General features: G+C 43.8%; 1 protein-coding gene across 2 annotated transcripts in view; it reads left to right on the forward strand.

Annotated features, from left to right (window-relative positions):
- ANOS1 (anosmin 1) overlaps nt 1-25,079 on the forward strand; it is a 515,987-nt gene that overhangs the window by 117,960 nt on the left and 372,948 nt on the right. For both annotated transcript variants that reach the window (XM_033107670.1, XM_033107678.1), the window contains exon 3: nt 12,540-12,641. In XM_033107670.1, the coding sequence (XP_032963561.1) occupies nt 12,579-12,641 (63 nt within the window). In that variant the 5' untranslated portion in view covers nt 12,540-12,578. The remainder of the gene's footprint in view (nt 1-12,539; nt 12,642-25,079) is intronic.

A 25,079-nucleotide genomic window follows, 5' to 3' on the forward strand; every position in this document is an offset into this window, starting at 1 on the left:
ATTTTTGTTTCTTCATCCCCTTTGCTTTCAAACCTGTAATGCCGTGTTTCGTTTCAGCCCTGCTCTAATCTTCTTCGTGGAGGGAATGCATCCTAAATGTCCCAGGACTGTGACTCCTGTCATACTTTAGTGGGTTAACCTGTTAACCACGCACCAGTTCACCTGCCCCCGGTGACCGTGAGAAGCCAGCGACCCAGCAGGAAAATGAGGCAACACCCCATGCCATAATGATTGGGGGTGGGGGACATTTTCCCAGTCTGAATTTCACGTCATGCAAAGCCCAGGGTCTGTGTCAGGAGGTAGAAGAAGCAAGAGAAGTCCCCGGGAGAGATGACTGACCTTCTGAACCTTCCCTGTAGCACTTGATTGTCCTGAAGAGTGTTCCCGAAGCGTCTGCAGCACATCCCATCCGGCAGAGGGCTGCTGGAAGGGCACTTCTGAGTCATTCTCTGACTCTTCGAAGCATTTCAGGTGCTCTGTGCGGCCACGTGCATCTCCTCTAACTACTGAGAGGTTTGCTGCTTTCGTGTATAGATAGAGTCACTTGGTTCTAAATATCGTTCTAGTGATGTTATCATGTTAAGATTTTATTCGTCAGAAACATAAGGATGATTTAAGGATTATGAGGCATTGATGCCTCATAATAAATACGACAGTGATTTTGACTGAAAACTATGTCGATGAGTAATAACTTGAAGGTGTGATCCATGAATAATCAGTTGTTGGCACCCTTTTTAGTTTGCGTTCCCCTAGAAAAGGAGCCTGAGATGAGGATTTAGTGCACATCGGTTTTCGGGAAGCTGGTCCTCTCAGGAAACACTGGAAGGGAAGTGGAGAAACGGGACAGAGAAGGGGAGGCATCCACATCAGGGTATGTCATCAAGCCAGGTGGCAGTGAGGGTAACTGGAGCTTAATGCCCGGTAGGAACTCTAGGAGGCGCTGTTGGACATGCGGCCACCCAGGGAGCTGGGGTAGTTACAGGCCAACTTGCATCTCTCATTGGTTGCTGGCTGCTTGGGGGCGGAGCTTAGTGCTCTAGCTGCTCAGGCCCGCAGGTGTGCACTCCAGTGGCGCCAGGGGAGCCCTCAGGAAGTGAGAGGCCCCCGTAATGGCCAGGTGCAGGGGGCTGCAGATGGGGCACCACCAGCGTGGGCCACACCCCCCACAGTGTGTCCCTGAACTCAGAATGAAGAAGGCTGGGCGGCACAGGTATTGAGTTAGGAAATCAAGGAATGGCTTCTTTTTATGAGACAGACCACAAATGGAGGGAGGGATTTGGAGAAGAGAATTATAAGGACTGGCGTGTTTGGAAAAAGGTCCCTAAGCGAGGGGCCCTTAACTTGTATTTTGAATGAAGCGAAGACTTTGGATCTGTGAAGGGAGGATGAGGAAAACCCCAGGCAGGCGAAACACTGTGTTTCCCCGAAAATAAGACGTAGCCGGACCATCAGCTCTAATGCGTCTTTTGGAGCAAACATTAATAGAAGACCCAGTATTATGTTCTATTATGTTAGGTAAGATCCGGTCTTATATTAGAGTAAAATAAGACTGGATCTTATATCAATTTTTGCTCCAAAAGATGCATGAGAGCTGATTGTGTGGTAGGTCTTATTTTTGGGGAAACACGGCAGCAAGACCCCAGAGGGAAGTGAGCGGAGGCTTACCGACATAGTACGTCTTGCAGGGGTCCCTCGTGTTTCTGTGTGTCCTGTGAGCGAGACACAGAATGCCCTTTTATTTCACTGTATTTTCAAGGTTGTTTGTGTAGAGAACATCTTGGAAGATGGAGATGGCACCTCTCTCTGGGGCGGAGGACAGGTCAGCTTCCTCTCCATATTATAAAGGTCATATGTTTTCCAGGCAAAGATCACGCAGTCTTCTGCCCACTATAAAAGATTCCAGTTCATTTGGCTACATCCTGAGTCTCACTGGATCCCAGAACCAAGGAAGCCAGAAGGCAGTTTGGTCTTGGGTGGGTAGAAGGCCCGCCCGGACCAGAGCAGAATCGTGTAGCTGGAGCACGTGATGTGAGGAGTAGAAGGAGAGAAGGAGGGGGACCCTTGGAGGGAGCTGTCAGGATGTCTCTTTCTTGCATTTCTCGCTGTTTCCCCAATGGTGGCTTTCTTTGGGCCAACAAAAATGCAAATGCCGCTGAAAGGGTGGAAGGGTTTGACCGATAACGTGGCACACATTTCTGTTTCACCAGGCTGCTTTTCTCCTGCTGACTCCTTCCGCCACTGCACCCAAGGAATGGGAATTTGATTTTCTTCTTTGGGACGGGAACGGGTCATTCCAAAGCTCGGGACTCTGTGGTGGGAGATGTGGGTGGAGTTAGAGCGCTGGTCTCAGGGGGTCAGGGATGGAGTTAACACAGTTTCTGAGCACCGACTGTGACCTGACACTCAGCTGGACTCTTTGCAAAAGGTCAGTCATGCGGGGTGGCTTCCCCAACCACCCTCTAAGGCCTGTGTTCTTTCCCTACTGTGAACACCAACAGATGAACTCAGAGGTACTGTGTCACTGTCTGAGGGCACTCGGGCCCTCCTCTGAATTGGAAAGATATCATTCCTTCTACTCTGAGAGGAAAAGGACTTCGAAGAGGTGGGACATAAAAGCAACGTATGGTGCCCTTCCAAGGAGGAAGAGCATTTATTAAGCACTTACTGCATTCCGGGAGCCCTTGGGCACTTAACATCTCTGTTCATGTCATTCCTCTTTTTAAAAATTTTTTTACTGGGGAACAGTGTGTTTCTCCAGGGCCCATCCGCTCCGAGTCGTTGTCCTTCAATCTAGTTATGGAGGGTGCAGCTCAGCTCCAAGTCCAGTCCCCATTTTCAGTCTTCGTTGCAGGGGCGCAGCCCACCATCCCATGCGGGAATTGAACTGGCAACCCTGTTGTTGAGAACTTGTGCTGTAACCAACTGAGCCATCCAGCCGCCCCCATTTCATTCTTCTGTCAAGTCTGTGATACACCGCTTCTATTGTATGTAGGAGAACATACCCTTTCTGAGAGGGCCAAGAATTTTTCCAAGGTCACAAAAGTAAGAAGAGTTGGAGCTGGGGTGAGAATGTAGATTTGTCTGACTCTGGACAAGATGCTGATGCCCAACTGGCGTGCCCAGGACTGGCAGCTGAGAGACGGAGGTGGCATCATAGAAATGGGTCAAAAGTTCTATAATCGCTTTAGCTCACCATTCGAACCCAATGAGAAGATAGAATGCAGCTGTAAATGGAGTTCATGTAAATAAAGCTGATGGAGTTTTGCAAGGGGCCAACAGGCAAGCATTCCCTTTATTTCCTGGAAGTTGTATGAAATAGTGGAAACGTGTGTCAGCCATTTCCTCTCATTTGTGCTCACGGAGACACATAGGGTCACAACACTGTCACCAAGGACTCAGTTACAGTAGCCCAAACATGCACGGTGCTGATGGGTGTGGGACCTGCGTCCGTCAGGAGACGGGGAGCCTGGAGAGGCCCTGACGTGGGTACATATGAGGCAGGACCCCGCTGTGGGGTGACGCAGGCAACGGGAAATTAGAACAGTTGGGGTGTTCAGTGGTTAGAGCATAAGCTGACACCGCAGAAGAGGGTGTGTAGGCCGGGAGTACCCATTTGAGAGACAGGGAAAGCGGGGACATAAAAGCCACCGCCAGTGTCTGATCATCATTGCCTTTTAGGCCCTCTGATTTCTTGGCGAGGCACAGATGGCCCCTCTGTGCCCTCCTGATGCCACCCTGTGACCACACACATCACCAGGATGTGGGTCGGTGGCTTCATTGTGGGTTCCTGGGTTCCATGTTGGGCTACTGAGTGAAACCTCCAAGAGGGGCAGGAACCTGTCCTCTAACGAGCCCCATAACCCGTTATGTCATGCATTAATGTTTGAGAAACCTTGATTAGGTGTATATGTTGGTCCTCAGAAACTGTCACCGTGTGCACGCAAGCATGTCCAGCAAGGAATCTAAAAATACCATTGACTAAAGAGCGGTTACGTGCCAGGTTCTGAACTAGCCACTTGAAGTGTGTTATTTTATGGAATTTAAAAACTGAAATCATCGTTGTGAGAATGGTTATCTGTATTCCACACACCAGAAGTCTGAATTCAAGAAAGTGACTCGATTGCCAGATTTTCTTGCTAACAAGTGGTGCAGCCAGGATAAAACCCAGGTGCCTTAGAAGTAGGGAGAGAAAAAAGTCCTGGCTGGCAAGAAACATAGTCAGAGGGTTAGGGGTTGGGATTGGGGACAGGTTGTGGGGTTTTGGCTACGTGCTTGGGGTCAGAGACTGGATGGCAGCCCCTGGACGGAATGGAAGGCAAATCTTAGAGGAAGTGGAATAGAGTCTGGTCTTGGAGATAATGTCTGAGACCAAAGGGAAGTACTAGGAGAGTGTGATTCATGATTTGGTTTAACCAGTGAGCACGGCAGAATCAAAGTTCTAGAAACGGGACGCACTTTCCAAGCCAGGTGAGCAATGCAATGGACTTGCCTTCGTTTGAGGTATGCAATTAGGATTTGTGAAATTCCCCACGGATCTGGAGGGAGAAGAATGATCATGAACCCATGTCCCGGCTGAAGCAGGCAGACAAGGTGTAGGAAGCAGACGTGTGGGGGCAGGTATTCCGGCACATGCGGCAGTTCTGTGCTCCGGACTCCACCAAGCTACGGACTCCAGCTCCAGCTTTTGTCTCTCTGTCTTTAAAATGAAGGTATTCCTTGGGGCCGGCCTGGTGGCTCAGGCAGTTGGAGCTCCGTGCTCCTGACTCCGAAGGCTGCCGGTTCGATACCCACATGGGCCAGTGGGCTCTCAACTACAAGGTTGCAAATGGTGGGCAGCGCCCCCTGTAACTAAGATTGAACACGGCACCCTGAGCTGAGCTGCCGCCGAGCTCCCGATGGCTCAGTTGGTTGGGGCGCATCCTCTCAACCACAAGGTTGCCGGTTCGATTCCCGCAAGGGATGGTGGGCTGCGACCCCCGCAACTAAGACTGAAAGGACAACAACTTGACTTGGGAAAAAGTCCTGGAAGTACACACTGTTCCCCAATAAAGTCCTGTTCCCCTTCCCCAATTAAAAAAAAAAAAAAAAAAGAAGGTATTCCCCGGGTCTTCTTGAGTGCGGATGTGATAAGTGAAACGAGGCTGGTGTGGACAAGCTCACAGAAGACTGTGAACCCCAGTGTTAGGTGCCCGTGTGCCAGCTTTTCCCGGCGATGGAGATCCACGCAATGAAGGCATGCACGGGGCTAGAGATACTCAGGAATGTCAGCTGTGGGAAGGGCGGGACTACGCTCTCTGATGGGATTCCAGAAGTCCGTCGAATACAGCACAGAAAGACAGAGGTTCAGACGGAGAGAAGCCTTGTGTAGACAGCTCGCCAGAGCACGGCAGTGGTCCAGGAGAAGACAGGGCTGTGCATAAACAGGCCGCTGGCTGCAAATGAGCAAATTCCGGCTTCAGTTCTTTAGGCGGCCCTAGAATTGTGAGCGATTTTGGATGTCTCCTTTCCTTTGGTGCTTACGTAATCACGAGGTGTCTTGACAAATGCGGCTAGCTTTCTTTTCTCCTCTCTCTTCCCCAACACCATCCTTTCCCTTTGCTGTATGAATGTGATATTGGAACGTCTGGTCAAAGAAAGGAAAAAACCAGGCAGCCCTGTTTTGTCTGTGGCACCCAACATGCGGTGAAGCTGCTGGAGTGAGTAAGGTTTTCTGTCGTCAGAGGCAGGGTGGGCCGTATTGACGGTAAGGAGTTTAGCCATGATGGATTTATAGCAAAATGAAAATGCCTCAAACACCTGCTAACATTTGAGAACTCAGGGCTGAGGACAGACGTTTCTGAAAAGATGAGAACTACGGGGAATATTTATGACTAGCACAGATACTTCTAGTGTTCAGGAGTAAGTTTCGCTTTGGAATCAACAAAAATGAAAACAAAGATACAAGCAAACCTATTCAGCAATAATGCATTGAAACGCCTGGTTTAATTTAAATTAAAACATATAAATAACCATAATTCTCTGTCTTAATAGCGACGTAGTTCCGGAGTTTTCCAAAGTCCAATTTATATCGCCAGGATAAACAGATACAGATGGGAAATGTATCTTAGGGAAATGTATCCTAGTGTGTACCTGAATGCCATTGACATTTTAGGCCATTTATTCCCACTTATTCCCATTTAGGTCTTAATCCTGTCTTGTGTGCTAGGCCATCTAACGACTTCCATTCAAACAGCTCTTGATTCATTGCTACCGCATGACCTAAAGCCACTGATTATCTAAAGCCAGTTTGTCTTCTTTGCAAGACAAGGGCAAAATAGTCCTAACGCTTTGGAAGCCTATTTCAAATTTGAGCCAGGTCTACAAGACAGCCAAGTAACACAGAGTTCCTCACGTGGTTCAAATACAGTGTTATTAACGTGCATTTTTAGAATTATCAAATTCCTAAAAATTGGGAGTTCAAAGCTGACTAGATGACGTAGCACGTAGTTAATTTCAATGATTGCCTACCCCTGATTTGCATTTTTTCGTACTGTTACCCTTGCTTGCTGAGTTGTGTCAGCCATAGACACACACTCATCACTGAGACTCACAATTTTCCAGTATTGAATTGAAATTTTCCCTTTGGTCACATGAGAGTAACATTTTTGAGCTGCCGGTGCCCAGAGCTAAGCTAGGGGAGAAGTTTTTCTAACCTGACCACGATTATTTTAAAATACGTGATCTGAGGGCACCTTACACATACTGCGCTCTTCACTGGACACCTGAGATTACGTAGGTTGAATTGTGGTCAGGAGAAAAATCACCTGATGATTCATTTTCATTCCCCCAACCCCACATCTTATTTTCATTTCTGGATCATCAGCCTGAAAGCATCCATTCATCTTCCAGATACTAGTTGACATAATATCCTGGAAAGCCGCATTAATAACAGCTGGTGAAATTAGTGATTTGCCTCTTTTTTTCTGGCCCTTTGCATGTGCTTCAGGGCTGCTGGGCGTGTGTGGAGAGCAACCAGTCAGGCCCAAGGACGCTGCACAGCTCAGGTTGCTGAGCTTTCCTGCACCCATTCACTGACGTGTCTATTTTCCGGATGCACTGTGAGCATTGGTGAGAGCTGGGTGTGTGATGGATGGGAGAGGGTTCCATTGTTCTTTAGACCAGTGGCAAACATGTATTGTACAGCCAGCAGATAAAAATGGCAATAGCCAGACAGGAAAGAGGAAAATAGTCTATTCAGGGGAAATCATTTTAAAAAGCGTACAGTACTGTAAATAAATGTTTCTCTGTGTTTTCCCCTCTCATTCTTTCACATCTTGGCAATAAGGTTTGGCTTTTAGGAGGGAGTAGCGGGGAACTTGGTGTAACGACGGGAAGACGATACCTTACATTTGTACAATGGGTGAGGTTTCTAGAGCTGAGCAATGGAGAGCACATGTCCCCTATTCAGGCTTGGGGAAGACGGCGCCCACCACCTCTGCCCCATGGACTCAGGCCTTTTAGCCTTGTGGGAACTTGGCTTCCTCAGTGACACCTGAGATGTTGCTCGTCTGCCTCTGTTGCTTGTTGCTTGTTTGCAGAGTGCACCCTCAGAACGTGGGGATAAGGGGCCCCCAAACGACACAAGAAATGCTTTAAAGGATAGTGTCTTTTTAGACAGTCCAAATATCCCAAGACCATGCTTTGCGGGAGGCAAAAGGATATGTCGGGGGAGATCCAGTCTCCCAAAGGGATGTAAAACTATGATAGCAAACAGTGGACAGTGAAATGTGGGCCCGGCTCCGATTTTCTATTTGTTTAGCCCTCCCAAAGGAGATGAAATTCCGAGCCTCGATTTTCACTCTCTTTTTAGGGCTTCCCATTTCTCCACATCATCATTGCATTGTGAATTTCACTTATTCAGGCTTTCTTTTTTGAAATGAAAAATGATAAGATTTTTTGGGGGGGCCACATAGAATACCAACCTCGAGTAGTTGTTGGTAGTGAATTATCCTTTTCCAAAAACAAGAGTCTTTATATCTTTTGATATGGAAAGGGCCATAGAAATCATTGAATTCCACAATGCACTTTTAAAATTTTATTTTTAAATTCCCACGCAGTGAAATCTCTCTGTGTTACACAAATCTCTGGGTTTTGACAAACGCGTAGAGCTATGTATATCCATCACCACAATCACGAGACAGAGAGGTCGCAGAGTCCCCCAGATTTCCTCACACTTCCTCTTTTAGTCTCCCCCGCCCAATCTCCTGGCAACCCCTCATCTGTTCTCCATGCCTCCCGTTTTGCCTTTTCTAGAAAGTCATATAAATGGAACCATGCAGCATGGACCCCTCTGAGATCGGCTGCTTTCCCTCAACATAATGCCTTTGAGATCCAGCCAGGTTGTTGATGTGTCAGTACTTTGTTCCTTTTTCATGGCTGTGTAGTATTCCATCATATAGGTCTACAGCAGTTGAAGGACAATTGGGTTGTTCCTGTAGCTTTTTGTTGATGAGAAATAAAAAACAACTGCCATAAGTATTTATGGACGGGTTTTATGTCAACGTAAAGTTTTTATTTCCCCCAGGTGAACAACCCAGGAGTGCTAAACACCGGAGTTCTGTGACACGTACATAATTTACCTTTACAAGAAACTGCCAAACTGTGGGCCCTTTGGCATTTTATATACCAGCAGTGCATGAGAATTCTTCCCCCCACTGGGGTTTGTGATTTTTAAAGAAATGTTAGCCGCTCTGAGGACGCGTCGGGGTATCTCACCGTGGTTTTAAGTTGCGTCTTCCAGGTGTCTGAGAAGCGTGTTTGCAGGTGCTCACTTGTTTTCTTTCTTCTTGTTGCATCTTGAGAGCTACTTACACATTCTGGGTCCAAGTCCTGTGTCAGCTGTGGGATTCACAAATATTTTCTCCCCGTCTCCGTGGCTTGCCTTCTCGTCTCTTAGTGGCAGCACCCCTATTGTAAGTCAGAAGAGACGGCCACATCAACAGCGTCTGTTGGCTCTGCCATAAACTGTGTGTGACACCACCTAAGCCATCTTACTCATTTCTGCGTTTCCTGCAGTTTAGGATAAGACAAGAGTGAGGGATGAGAATATTTCTCAGATCGTTGTACAGCTGGAATACTCTATGATTCCAAGACACTGGGCCAAGACCACACAGTTAATTAGTAGCAGAGTTGGGCTTAGAACTTGACTGCTTTCCACTCTGCTGCTTTTGCACTCGAATGCCTCTCACCTTTTTAAGTCTATTTTTTTTTATTAGGTAGTACATTTACATAATGAAAAATTCAAAAAGTACAAAAGGGGATACTGTGAAAAAAATCTCCCTGTCACTGTGAACAAGCAATGCATTTTATTATTTCTTGTGTTCCTTTCTGGAGCTTTAAAAAAAAAAATGTGCAGACACATTTTTCTGTGTTGTTATGCATATGTGTGTGTGTTTTCTTTCTCTCCTTTTAAAAGTGAATTATACACTCGACAGCTTTCTTTTTTCATTTCTGATAGAAATGCAAATTAAAAACCACACGAAGGAACATTTTTTTTTTCCAGTTGTGTTTGAGGTTGAGGATATTTTCATGGGATCAACAACCATTTGTCTTTTCTATGAATTCTCTGTTTATATCATTTTTCTGTTTGCTTTTTCCCCTATTGAGTTGCTGACATTGGATCTATGAGCTACGTATTTATTAGAGAAATTAACTTTGTGATATCTATACCTCTCCCCCTCCCCTATTTTGTCATCTGTCTGTTGGATTTGCTTATTGTACTTTTGTCCTAACAATTCTGACGTGTGTGTGTGGTCGAATTCATCAGTATTTTTATTACTTCTGCATTTGGTCATAGTTGGAAAGGCATTCTCGAATCCCTTTGGTGTTAAAAGAAGAAATATCTTATGGTTTCTTTAGTAGTTCCTTTTACATTGATATATATGTTTAAATATTTGATCTATTTGGAAGTTATCCTGGCCTAAGTTATGAGGCATAGATCCAATATATTATTGTAAACAGGAAACCTTCCAATAATATGTTGGATCGTTTCAGCGCTATTTATTAAATGATCCATCTTTCCCTTCTGATTTGACTTGTTACCTATAACACATACCAAATTCTATAGATTTTGTGACTGTGTTAAGAAAACTTAACGTGAGATCCACCGTCTTAATACATTTTTAAATGCGCAGTACAGCACTGCTAAGGACAGGCATTGCTCTGGGAGCGGATGTCTAGAATTTACTTGTCTCCTATAAAGAACATTTTATACCCATCGAACAGCACTATATTTTCATATTTTGGGGGTTCTGTTTCTAAATAGAAATTTTCTGCTCTGTCATGTTGATCTTTTTCTCGATTTATGTTAAGCTTAATATTTAGTAACATACATAAGTTGTAGCATGGGACAGGGGTGAGTCTTCTTTCATCACTATTTTAGTTTCTTCAGACCTTTTTCAACATGGTATTCAAAATTTCCTTCAATGTATGGAAATAGTGGAAGAATTTTACAGTGAACACTCATTTACCCAACGCATAGATTCCACCATTAATCTTTTACTAACCGTGCGTTAAGCACATATCTATCCTCTACACAGGAATCCGTCTTATTGTTTGGATGCATCTCAAAGTAAATTGGAGACATCAGTACACGTTCCCCTAAATATTTTAGCATGCATTATCATTAACTAGAGTTTAGTATTTGTTTATAGTAAGTTTTAAATTTGGCGCTAAAATTTGCATGCAATGGGATGCACAGATCTTAGGTACCTATCCACTGGGTTTTGACAAATGCTTGTGTGACCCAAACTGGTCAAGAAGCTGCACCGTCACCCCAGAAAATTCCCTCATGCCTCTTCCCAGCCCCTCCCCACACCCACACCCACGCCCACACCCACAGAGGTTACTACTATTCTGACTTCATATCGGAGGCATAGACTCTTTGGTCGAACGCTTGTTTCACCAGCACAGTGTTTTGGAGCCTTAATGGCTGTTGCCTGGATCTCTTGTTGGTTTCTTTTTCTTGCTGAGTGGTGGTATTGCACTGTATGAATAGCGCACGCGTGCTTTATTTGTTCCGTTAACCAGCACCTGGGCTGTTTGCAGTTTTTGGCTGTTGTGAATAAAGCTGTGATGAACATTCTTGCACAGTTCATTTTGTGAACCGTATGTTTTCTTTTCCTTTTTTCTGGGATGGAGTAAAATACATCTGGGTGACATATCTGGGTAATAGGGTAGGTTTTTAGCTTTTTAAGACACCCCTAGTCCTTTCTCCAAGGTGGTTATACCATTTCACTCCACCAACGTGAGAATTCCAGTTGCTCTAATTCCTCAACATCATTTCAGAGTCTTTTAAATTTTTTTTTTTTAATTTTATTGGGGAATATTGGGGAACAGTGTGTTTCTCCAGGGCCCATCGGCTCCAAGTCAAGTCGTTGTCCTTCAATCCAGTTGTGGAGGGCGCAGCTCACTTATTTATTTTTGCTTTTTTAAACGGTGCCTTGTTCTTTAATTATACCTTCTAATTTGTATTGTTTACATATAAGAAGGCTACTGATTGCTGCATATACGTACATACGTATCTATGCTTTATGTTTCATTTCTGGATGTTTTCTGTGGGAAAGAGGCAGGACTCATGGACCAGGATATCTGGTGTGTAAATTGATGTCTCTTTGACTTCTCAGCCATTGACAAAGGCTGATTTTTACAAAATTTCTTTGTTAATTCAAATTTCTCTCTTTCGCACTGCCGTGGAAAGAACACAATACCTACAAATACAACTTCTCCATGTGATTCTTATTTTAATCCTACTTCTTCTGCTTCTGGAAGCTCCTGGGGCACAGGAAGCTCCTGCTGCCCACTGGTTCACTCCGACTGCTCTTCTTGCAAACGAAAGATCCGAGCTCTGTGTCTCTGGTTGGCATCGTGTCTTTGAGAAGCACGTTTTTGCTGGTTCTTTGGCAAATCTCTAGCGTCTGCATGATCTTTTGCTTTTTGTTTTCCTGAACACACCCTTTATCAGGCTCCGATGACAGTGGCGGTTCTTTTAATACTTTAACGTCTGGAGTTTAACTTTCTTCTTGTTTTACCCGAAACGAATATTTTAATAAACTCATTCTTCTCCTTTATGCTTTTGTATTTCCATGAAGAAAATGGTAGAAATACGGAATTTCAGTGTCTTGTGAAAACTTGGGTTCTCCTCTGAACATATTGGGTTGTCAGGAAGTAATTAACAATATTAAGAAACGGTTATTTTGTTTGATTACCCCTCGTTTTTAATTAGTCCTTGTTTTTCCAAGAAAGATCGATTTCCTACTACGTCCTAATTAGATTGACTTCTTTGTTGGCCTTGATGTCTTTGGAGATTAGCGAACACGATGTTTCGTAACAAAATATTTAAATGCCGTTACCAGTTACCATTTTGGAGCTGAATAAATCTTAGGCATCCTGGCATTCTCATTGCTGGCACACTTAACTTTCCAATGCTGAGTGTACTTTTGCTTGGTGTTTCCTTGACAATAAATACTGGACCAATAATGCAATCTCCTTTATGTCTGCAGGCAGACGGAGCCTTGTTACCACGGTGTTAGGGCACGCTGATGGTGTTATGTGACACACCTACTTTCAGAAGCCAGAGGGAGAATAATTCATCAACGTTCAAGGTCAGTATGTGAAACTCATTACCTGTTACTTATTTGCTCTATCAGAGCTTTTGACACTTGTTAGAATGGCTATTATAAAAAACGACAGATAACAAGTGTTGGAGAGGATGTGAAGAAAATGGAACTCTCTTGCTTGGCTGGTGGGAATGTAAATTGGTGCAGCCTCTATGGAAAACAGTATGGAGGTTCCTCAAAAAAAGCAAAAATACAAGTAGCGTATGAATCTACAATCTCTCTCTGGGTATTTATATGAAGGAAACAAAATCACTGTCTCCTAAAGTTATCTGAAATGTTCACTGCAACATTATTCACAATACTTAAGACATGGAAATAACCTAAGTGTGCATTGATGGATGAATGGATAAAGAAGAGGTGATATAAATTATAAATATAAGTATTGACAGTATTTCTAACTACTGTTAATATATATTTACATATATATTTATTTATATAATATAAAATGGAATATTATTCAGCCTTGAGGAAAAAGGAAATCCTGCCATTTGTGACAACATGGATGGACCTAGAGGGCATTATGTTGAGTGAAATAAGTCAGACTGAGACAAAGAAATACCATATGATCTCACTTATATGTGGAATCTAAACAACAACAACAAAAAATCCTGTAAAACAACAGGCCACGTGGTACCCGTATTAGTTTGACTCCCGTATTTATAGCGCTGTTCCCAGAACCCTAGTCCCCGATTTAATAGCCAGCAGTGTACCACCCAGAGGTAAGGCGTCTGGAACATTTATTGTGAAGTCTGTGCACGTTCCCTCAGCATCAGTCATGCTTCTTCTCTGTTCCCGATGGCCACTTGGTGCCTTGTCCTCCAGGCATGCTGTGACCCCATTGGTACTTGCTCCTTGCACACTTGGGGCTGATGCCATGTCTTGTCATTTCTTCTCTCCAGTCCCTGTGATGTGCATGCCTAAGACGTTGCCCTCCTCACCCTTCTCTCTCTCTCTCTCTAGCATTCCCAGGCTCCCTGTTGCCTGCCAGATAAAGTTCCAAAGTCTCTTCCTGGTGGTTACGACAGAGAAGTTGGGCTTACTGCTGAACTCTTGCCCACATGAAAGCAAAGCCTTACCCCGTCAGATGTGGTTGTTGTCTCGCTCACCAGCCTCGTGCTTCCTTCAGCTCTGAGGGTGACCACACTCTGCTTCCCCTTCTCAGTGTCTCTTCCATGACACGTCCTTTTGCTGGTCTCAATTCTACTGCCTTTCCCTGCCCAACTCCCACCTCTCAGTGATGCCGATTTTCACTCTGAACGCTCCTCTGGAATATCACCGTTCATTGTCGTGACTTGTTAGTTAATACTTCCATCTGTCCTGTCGTTCTTCTGCGTGGATCTTGAAGAAAGGATGTGTGGCGTTGCCTCTCCGGCACTGTCCCTGTGGTGCTACGTATAGAGGGGTTTCGAGTCTGCTACATGTGGAGGGATTTCGAGTCCAATGCAGTTTAAGAGATGAGTTGAATTGTTCCATTCTTCTCAGAGCCGTTCTTTTAAATGAGCTAGGTACGGTGCTTGCCTCTCCCACAATATTTGCCTACTGTTGAAAGTCCACTTTGTTTCCCATTTAGCTTTGTAATTCATTGACCTGTGGGATATTTTGTTAATGTATTAATTCTTAGCCATTTGGGCAGAAAAAAAAAATACAGTTCTGTGACTGTTTTTTTTAATTCAGCCCTGTTTTGTAAATTCATATAAACAGGAAAAGTTCATGTTGCAGTTCACGTGTCTCTGCTCTGATTAAATAACTTGGCACTTATATTCACCCTATGTAGACATAGCCACTGGTGCTTTCCAAATTTAAATTTCCTTTGAGAGAACCACTTACTGAAATGTAGGTTTCATGGATAGAAGCAGCATGTCACCAGGAAACAGAAGGAGCTCCTAGCCTAGTGCTGACCAAAAAAGAAATGCTATGGGAGCCACACATGTCATTTTACATTTTCTAGTAGACATATTAGAAAAAGGAAAAAGAAAGAGATGAAATTAATTTGACTAGTGTATTTTATTTGGTCCAATATACCAACAATATTATCATTCCGATATCCAGTCATTATAAAAATATTAAGACACTCTACATTCTTTATTGTCATACCAGCTGTTTAAAGTCTGGAGTGTGTTTTTCACTTGCAGTGCATCTTTATTCGGACCTTCCACATTTCAAAGACTTGTGGTTAGTGGCCGCCATGTTGGGCAGCACCGTTCTAGAAATTACATCTATTAACTTTCTGTAAGGCAGGGTTTGTCAGTCTCAGCACTGCTGCTATTATGAGCTGTGTGTTCCGTGTTGTGTGTGGAGCGGGGGCTGTCCTGTGCATCTCAGCGGGTTCGCCACAATCCCTGACCTCTACCCACTAAATGCCAACAGCACAGCCCTTCCAGGACACAACAACCAGAAATGTCTCCAGACATTGCCAAAGGAGAACCGCAGCTACAAGAAGTCACAGATGTCATGATAAGTCGTGTTTGCTAAGTCATTGATAACTTCTCCCAGTCTCTTGCTGAGGGTTTTCTAAAGAGCTAAGTGAATATATGGAGACGTTGCAGTAGACATTCCATTCCATTAATTCTTTTGTGGTTCTGTGCTCTGAAGAAGCCATTTGGTAGCGATGAATTAGTTATTGATTGGAAGGCACAGTGCATTGTTGAAATCCTCTTACCAGCCCCTTTGAGAGTGTTCTGGGTCATCGTATTGGGATCCTAAGTAAACCCTTTAGAGAATTTGCTGCTGAATGCTTTCTCTGAGAATCACCATCCTCGTGCGTTTAATGTTCATTGAACTTAATGAACTTTGTTGGGGAAATGGATGCATTCTGGTGGAGAGAAGGATTCTTGGTTTATTTTGATGAATGGATTTGTGACAAAGTGCTCGTTTTCAGCAATGATGCTAAATAGACAAGTCATTCAAATGTAGTCTAGAAGCCTGTAAATTTGAAGGAGAAGCTCATAGTTTTACAAAGAACTGTGAAAGACACATGTAAACTGTATTTATATGAGCAGGCAGCCATTGCTTTGCTACAAGCAGTTATTTATTGAAGAAAGCATATTCAGTCATTGGGGACATTTTGTTCTAGAAGTTTTGTTGGAAATGAGCTAGAGAAGGAGGAAAGTTGTAGCTGGAATAAAACTAACAGTTCCAATTTGGAGTGGTCAGTCTCCCCATGTAATGAGGATATTTTTTAAGTATCAAAAATTAATCCTGAGCTACAGAGGGCTCAAACTACAACTTCTAGTTTATTTTTGGTTCAAATAGTTCATTTTTTTTGTGCTATGAAAATTTCAGTGAATATCAGATTACCCTCAGATGAATGGGGCAGGTTGCTCAGATTGAGTCAAAGCTCCTGTGTTTGATTTCAACTTGTAGCTCTCTGTAAGTGGAGTTTAAGATTAGTTTTAATTTTTTAACTATAGTAAAAATGTGGGGAAAGAAAATGTCAGTATGTAGGATCTATTTGTGTAGTGTGGTTAATGTTCATGTTTCACAAAGGATGAGAAACTATGAAGTCTGCCAGTTAAGTTCACCAACTTGTTTCAACGATGTTGCTAACCTTTTTTTTATATCAGAGGGATTTTTCATTATGAATTTGTACCAACTGAACAAACAGTTAACCAAGTTGACTATTTGGAAGTGCTGAAAAGGCTGCATGAAAAACTTAGATGACCTGAACTTTTCGTCAACAATTCCTGGCTCTTGCATCACGACAATACACCAGCTCACACGGCACTGTCTGTGAGGGGGTTTTTAGCCAGTAAACAGATAACTGTATTGGAACACCCTCCCTACTCACCTGATCTGGCCCCAGTGACTTCTTCCTTTAGCCAAAGAGAAAGGAAATATGGAAAGGAAGACATTTTGATGACATTCAGGACATCAAGGGTAATATCTGATGGCCATTCCAGAAAAAGTGTTCCAAAATTGCTTTAAAGGGTGGACTAGGCACTGGCGTTGGTGCATAGCTTCCCAAAGGGCATACTTTAAAGGTGACCATAGTGATATTCAGCAGTGAGGTATGTAGCACTTTTTCTAGGATGAGTTTGTGAACTTAATTGTCTGAGCTCGTAATAGTTTGGAAGAATAAGCAGGAGTTAGCCTGACAAGTGATAAGTGATAGAGATAGGTTTATGGCATAAGAGGTGAGAAAAGTTGGGAGATTATTTTAGGCACAGGGACTGATATTTTGGGGAAAATCAAAAGTTTAGCTCATAGTTCGAGTGGAAAAAGACCTGGGAGCTAGTTTGTGTGTTGTGAGGGTGTCACAGGCTAGATTGTTTTCCAGATGTGTTCACTTTCTCCCTTTGCCTTCATTGGGGAAACACGCTTGGCCATGCCTTGGGTGTTGTGCCTGGCCATGTGACTTGCTTCGGCCAATGGAATGATACGAGACCTAATGAACTGGAAAGAAGGAGTTCGAGCTGGCTGACTCCCAGACTTGTGAACATGCCCTACCAAAATCAGCAGAGCTGCCAGCCCAAGTCCAACCTAGATCAGCGAATTCCCAGCCAACCCCCAGACTGGTGAGCTAAGACATGCTTGTTATTGTATAACATCGCTGCTGGGATTTTGTGTTTGCTTGTTATGTAGCAGAAGCTAACTGCTACACTAAAATATCAGAACACTATTATTCAACCCATTACTTGATTATTTGTCTTCCACGCACATATTAAATTCCATCCTATACAGAGGCATGTTTAATATTTTCTACATGTTGCCCCAATTGATTGTAAAATGAGCAATGTATTGACAAAGGGGGAAATGAGTATGTTAATGCAATATAAGAAGGTCATAATTTGCGTGACCACAAATAATACTCTTCGGATGTAAAATAAGATGTTTGTTCATTTCTTCCTTCAACAACATTTATTCGTAAACAAGTAGAATGTATCCAGCACTGTTAGAAGACCGTAGCGGAAAAGACATCACCCTGTTCTCATGGGGATTATAGCAGAGGATTGAGAGGTTTGCAGTGAGAGTTTTGTAGGGATTAAAGGGAAATTCTCCAAATGAAAACTCAGTGGATTGGAGTCCCCTCTCTGGCACTCTGTCTACTCCCTTTTACTATGTGTTTTCACCACTGTGGTTTTTTTTAGGAATGACCAGTTGTTATTACTTCTTCACAGGTTGGGACTAGTAAAAATATGAAGGGAGACATTTCCGGTGCTCCCAAATTATATTCTCATGTCTTGAAGTATCCTGAGACTATGGGAGCAATTTCCAATGGAAGCTGTGAAAATCACTTTCTGGGAGATATTTAGGCATGGTTATAAAATAATCTTGGTTATAAAAATAATCTTGGGGAACAGCTTTAAGTTAAGTCCTGCATAGGGGTTGGGGAGCAGAACCAAATGATTCCATGGTCCCAAGATTCCCTCGCTGGTCTTTGTAAAATGACTATATATGGACAGGATTTTGCTTTCCATTTTTAGGTCAGCGCTCTGAATTTGAGGTCGTTAATGCATTGTTTAATGTGTATTCCATTGTGGCAGCTAGTCTACTTTTAGAAATAAGCACAGATGATCGATTTCTAAAAATACCCTCCAAGCCCAGTTGCTTTCAGCATGTCAGACACAGTCAGGCAGTTCTTTGGAAATTTAAATGAACCGGATATTTTTGTAGTCCTGTTCTCCATCGTCGTCATCACCACACTGACAACCGTCTGTATCAGTCTGTTTATTCTTTCCCATTTCATTCAAGGGAAATGAAAGTGAACGGGGAGAACCGACTTGTTCCAAGAAAGTAGACGAGAAATGTGATAGAGGTGTAGATTTCCAAGAAAGAGTCATGACATGCACGTCACTCTTTTATTTATGAAGTAATAGGTGTCTGTATTCACAATACCAGCAGAAGGAAACATCAAGAAACCTGCTAAAAAGACAGTTGTTATTTGTTGTCTCCACCAACAGGGGACAAAATGCCACGTTTCTCCTGATGTGATGCCCTGAGAGGGACACAACTTCTCTACTGGGGCATTTCTGCCAAAAAGTGCATCACCTGAATCTAACCATGAGGAACCACCAGGCCAGCCCACAGTGAGAGCATTCTGTAAAACAACAGGCCTGTCCCTTTGGAAAATGCCCGTGTTATTCAAAACAAAGAAAATAGATATAACAACTAAGCAGAAGGTAGATCAAGTGGAAACGTTTTCCGTAAACGTACTATTGGGAGAATTGGTGAAATCTGAATATGACAACAGTAACAAACCAGTAATACATTTCTGCAATGATCATCATGTCGTCCTTAGAAAACATGCTCTGAAGTATTTAGATGTCAGCAATTCACTGTCAGATGGTTCAGAAAACACACTGATAATAAGCAAATGGGGCAAAATGTTTTCAGCTGGTGAATTTGCTGAGGGTATCTGCGAGTACTATGTAGACATCTTGTGATTCTTCTATAAATTTTCAAGTCTTTCAGAATAAAAAGTTAAGAATTCTGTACCAAAAATTCTTAATGTTTCAAAAAGCTACGGCAGCATAAATTACTAAGAAATCACTTACCACTCCCTCCACCCCCGTCACAGTCTGATGTGTAACCAGGATGAACTTTAATTCTGTTGGCACGAATTCATGGGTGAAAATGACCTTAAGAAAAGAAGAACTTTCTTAACCTAATGTTACTTAACCATCGCTAATTGCTCAAAGGAACCCATGGTTAAGAAATACTGTGTGTGGTTTTATCCAAGGACAATAGCACTTTCAAATTTAATAAAACAATTAAAATAACTAATAGCTGATATTAATTTTTAAAACTATCACGTGCGTGTTCAGCGAAAAGGAATGAGATGAGTGGTGGGTTTGCTAGATGTCTGCGTAGTCGGAATTCCTAATATGGCAGAAGATCTTAACCAGGGACAGGAACCCATCCCCCTTCCTGTCTACACCTGACTTGGCTGCTACCAGATTGTGCTTTTCTATGTTGAAATGACTGCATTAAAAAAAAAAAGTTGTTGAGTAGAGTAACTATTAGCCAATTTAGCAATCTCCATGTTAGTAAATATAACTGAATTTTCCATGGGTTTTGTCATGACCGCAGGCATTTTTCCTTGGGGGAAAAATACCTTTATAGGTAAAAGAGAACCTTAAGATCGTTAAAGCATCCACAAATAATTTCTTCTCTGTCCTCATTCTTGAAACACTTAAATTGACCACACTGGGAAGGAAAATGAATAAGGTATAAGCATACTGTTAAAGGACCCCTAGTTGAATGGGCCCATGCTTTTACGAAATAGAGACAAATGAACTCTTTCTTGTCATTTTTGATGCCAGAAAGTCTCAAAGGCAAATGTTTTGATCTCCAAGAAAGGGTCCTGTGATGCTCAGACCTGTGTACCAGAACCAGCTTCCTAAGTTGTTGGATGATTGAAACATCTCTGGATGCAATGTGTTGGTCATAACCATTGAGCCCAGCTCCCGAGTGCCTCTTGCTGGGTACCTTGGACCCCCTAATTCCATCCATTGTAGAGTCAGAGCTGGCATACGAGAGGACCCCCAAGACCTAAGTGGCTTGTAACCTGATGGGATGGGACCCCTGCTAAATATCGTGGATATGATATCTGCCTGCACGTGAGTCCCTACTCACCTCAGGCGATGGGGCAAGATGAGAAGTTCAGCTTTCCCAAGGGAAGAATCAAATGAAAGATGCCGTTTAATCTTTGAATGGCATAGGTCTCTGGGGTGACTTATCTCCTTGGAACCAGCGTGGAGGGTGGATTGTTATCAGCCAGCGGAAGCAAACCCTTTGTGGATTTAGATGGCAGGAGACCAAGTCTCCCCTTGGGTGTGGCTGGAGTAATGAAAAGCATCCATGGCAGCTGGGAGCCAGCCTGGCATCGACAGCTGGATCTTGGTGTTCTGTTGTTGACCAGAAACAATGCCGCAGAATTCCAGTGTCGCACAAGGACACTCTAAAACCACAATGGTCAAGGAAAGAAAACAAGATTGCTCTGTAGTCATGTCTGAACACAGACAAAAACACGAACATTCTCCCACCCACAAAAAGGACCAAACATCCCTCTTTGCTGGTTAATACGAGTGGCCACTGCTTCTTAACTAATCACGGCTTCGATCTCACCTCCTGCCTTCTGGACCAGATTCATCAAGATGCCCAATGATATGACTTATCTCTGCTTTCGGACAGTATCCAATTCATAGCAAAGCCCCACTTTCTTCACTCCTCTCTCCAGTCACCTACCACAAACCCCGTTCTGCAATGTCTTCCTGAGATGCCCACGGGTCTCCCAAGACACATGGTCTCCCTGGTTGCAATGAATCAGTAAACCCAACAGTTGTTTTCCTGTTGGGTCTTTGAGTGGAAGACTTTCACATCGAGGCTCTGTAATGCCCTGAGAACACTTGCCTAGAGAACTTTGGGAGAAAGAAGTCAGATGTAAAGGTCCTTTTCCATCATGAAGAGACTGAGACATTTTAAAGGCAATGTCCTCTGGCCACTGAGAATCAGAAGAAACAAAGGCCACTGGCCATGGACTTGTATTTGTGACTTAGGAGGCATAGAGGGCTGGAGGTTCTGGATCCATCTAGGCTTATATTCCAGGTCGTTGTAGGAAAGTATAAAAGAAAGATAGATGGAGTCTTTCCCTACCCCTCTATTATTTAATTAATATAGCCAATAAGTGTGGTAGAAATTGGATATATAAGAAACACGTTTCGATTTCTTGTGAACATTATAAAAATAATTAATAGGTAGTACTTACGTGGTGGCATTCTGCTAAGTGCTCCGTCTGCAAACAAATAGTAAACCATCTTGGAATTATTTGCGAAAGATGTACTAAGATAACACAGTAGAAATAACATGGGAAGTTTAGCTGTTAAGGAGCAGAAATCACAAGTTAGTTTACCTAAAAACGTTGTCATACAGGGGCAAACACACCAACCTAGAGAATGAGGGTGATGCTTTGCAATAGTAATTGCGTAACGCTCTTAACTCACCATTAATGCTGAGCATTTTGGAGCACTAACTACTGGCTTAAAAATATTCTGTTTACATACTGGAAAAGCCATAAATCGGCAGGGTATAGCATTTTAGAGTGGAAAGCAATCTAAGCACGCCCTAATGTTGCAGATTGTAAACTACTAAGGCCTGCAGATGTCCGATAGATACCTGATTCTAGCTTACAATCTTTCCACCTTGCCAGCGTGCAAAAATTGCAATGAAACGATGTATTTCACTAACTCCCATGGACTTTTCCTCAGTTGGTGCAGTACGTCAAAACTTATAACATATTATGGTCTTTGACTTCATGATATGATTGGATGGATTAGACTGAGTTTTCTCAGCCTGGACACTGTTGACATTTGGGGCTACAACATCCTTTGTCGGGGAGGGGGCTGTCCCATGCACTGTAGGATGTGTAGCAGTGTCCCTCGTCTTTGACGTCTGAAGACCAGTGACACCCCCCCATGCCCCACCCCAGCTGTGACCATCAAAATTGTCTTCAGACTTTGTCAGATGTCCGCTGGGGGGAAATCACCCGCAACCACTGGTCTACCCTCTCTCTACATCAAATAGCATGTTGTAGGTATGGGCTCCAGGACTTTGGGGTCCCTGAAGGCTTTCAGAAGAAGGGGAATTTTCCCGGTTGGGTGTTAGTTGGGTTTTCATAGCTTTTCCTCAGTTGTGTTCTCGTAAAGGTCTCTTCCCTGGTCTCCTCCTCCTCAATGTTTTCCTTCGTTTTTGAGGCAAGCATGGAACGCCTGCTCATCAGATTTGTCAGTAACACAAAGGTGGGAAGGTGGGCGCCTGCACGGGGTGGCAGGATCAGGATTCAGGCAGCTGCCTGTGGCATCCGGGCGCAGGTGTTAAGAGAATACGGCCTAGAGCAAGCCTGCCCGGGTTAAAATCTTAGTCGTGGCTGCTAAGGGATCCTTCCTGAACAACTCTTCTGTCGGTGTCTGCATGCATCTGTAGGATGTGGTAATGTCAACACTTACTTCACGGCTATGAAGATGCAGGGTTTTAATATCAGGGAAAGGCTCAATGTCTGGCACCTAAGAAACGCTGCACAAGTGTTTGTTAACTAGGAAAAAAATCCTCAAAGAATTGGCAGATGCCTGCTGAAATGTAAGGGGAAAATGCCAGGTTTGCTACTGAGTTTAAAACTGGAACACATCTAGGGCAGTTGGGGTCATAGAAACGTATGTGAGAAAAGGACCCGAGGAAATGTAATTGTGGTTCAGAGCTGACCAATACAGTCTGTCACGTGGCCAGATCCAGCAGGTCCTTTTCCCGTCTTCTCTGACTCTTTCCAGCCATCCCTGCGGTGTGGGGGCCCAACTTGAGCGCCACACACTATGGCGCCACGTGGTGTTGGGGGTCCCGGGGGTTGCTGGAAGGCACCTGAGCATGAGGTCTCCGGGAGAAGTGTTCTGTGTCCTGGGGCTTTTGGTCTGGACCATATTCAGCAGCATGAGTGACAGATGTGCACAGTTGGAATGGTTGACATTGGTAGGAAGAAGGTGCTGTCCTTATGGTCCTCAGGGCACCAGCGGAGTTCTTTGGAAGTTAAAGGGACACAGCTGTGTGGATTCAGTACGAGGACACTTGCTAAGAACAAGCTGTATCCTGCAATAGAATAGGCTGTGTTGTGGGTTGGGGTATCTATCCAGGCGCTAATCATATGCCTGAAAAGACTGAGATGTATAGACTTCTGTTTTGTTCAGCATGTGGCACTGGGGAACCTTTCCGATATATCCCAATATTAAGATTTCAGTCGCTCTGTAAATGCTAAATTGAAAAGTAGAATATTTCTGATATGGTCCAAAGGTCAAAGAGTACTGAACTGCTTATAATGAAATGACACAGTCCATTGGCCCACACTGAATTATTTCTGCTTTTACTGCTTGGTAATCACTGCACACTTACAACAGTAGGTTTAGAATTCTCATTGTGGAGATCGCAAATTTAGACACCGAGTACTTGCTTCTTGCTGTGGGGGTTGGTAATACACTTCACTTACTACCTATCTTACTGCTTCCTGCCCACCTTTCCAGTACAGATTCATTAGTTTGTTAAATTAGTTATCGAGTGCTGCATTGCAAACGACTGCCGACTCAGCAGCGGAAAAAGCACGTTGATGAAGGTTCCTTGTTGGCAGATCTAACCCAAGTTTGATACGACGTAGTTTCTTTTTCCGTAGTTCTAGGGTGCGCCCAGAAAAATCTGCATTTACAGCAAGTTCCCAGAAAATGCCAAAATGTGAATAGCAAAGTAGCAGGACTTTTACAGTAAAGAGCAGGGCTCAGAAGGGTGTGCATGGAGCTGGGAGCAATCGGGCGAAGGAGAAGGACCATTTCTTAAGGCCTGTAAACGTGGCTGGTCTGTTGGATGGGTTGTTCTCAGCAGGATGCCCTCAGAATCCAACTTCATGGTCCTACATTGAATCTCGCCTCTTTCTGTTGACCCCTTAGGTCTTCACCTCAGGTATTACAGCCTCTGAAGCAGGTGAAGGCTTCTTCTCGGCCCCAGTTTGGCCTTGACTCAGGCTCAGCCTCTGTAGGGGAGCCGTGGGTTCCTGGCTGATTTCCTGCCGGTACCTTTCACTCATCCTCCGTCACTTGCATTCTCAGTCCTCATGTCCCGGGCTCTTCTCGCTACGTGTCACGGACCCCCTTTTGTTCTCAGAGAGCACACTCTGTCCTCCTGCCTCCATCATCCCGTGGCTCCTTAGGACAAGTCACAACTGTGTGCCCAGGATTTCCTTACGTTGCTCGGATGATTAGGCACCGCTGTTCCTTGGATCTTCATCATGTTTTCTTCTTGGCTCACTGACATGTTTTGTGGTAGCTCATCCGTCTTCAGAAGGGAGGCATGGGGAGTACATTTTGTTCTTGCCAATCCGAAAATTTCTTTATTCTGTTTTTGTACTCCGTTACTAGCCTGACTGCGTACAATCATAGCTGTTTTCTTAAATCAGAACTTTGAAGATATTACTCATTGTTTTGTGGATGAAAAAGGGGCCACAGACTAAACCTGACAAGCTCAGGGGAGGCCTGCAGGACAGGCCCTACAAACTCAGAGACCGAAATTAACCACATAGGGAGGTCTGAACATAAAAATTCCTAACTAAAAGCAAGTCATGGCGGGAAGTCACGTCCTTGGCCTGCAGCTTCCTTGACAAAAGTCAGTCGATCTTTACCTTAAGTGAGCCTGTCTGTTGTCTTCTTGTGTCTAAGATAACATACCCTTGGAATGTCAGAGTCATCCCTTTTTCCAGACCCAAAGGCACAGCCCACCTCACCAGAATAGGAAACCACAGTACCCTTCCTTGTTACCTTGTTCCCTGAATACATTTCTGTATGTGCTGTAAATGTTAATTATTAACTATCCTGCAGCCACCAATGTAAAAGTAGGGTCTCTCCATTTCATTTTTTGTCCACTCCCAGAGATTTCCCACTTTGCTTTCTCCTGCCC

Source organism: Rhinolophus ferrumequinum, chromosome X (assembly GCF_004115265.2).
Source record: "Rhinolophus ferrumequinum isolate MPI-CBG mRhiFer1 chromosome X, mRhiFer1_v1.p, whole genome shotgun sequence".
NCBI classification, from domain to species: Eukaryota; Metazoa; Chordata; class Mammalia; order Chiroptera; family Rhinolophidae; genus Rhinolophus; species Rhinolophus ferrumequinum.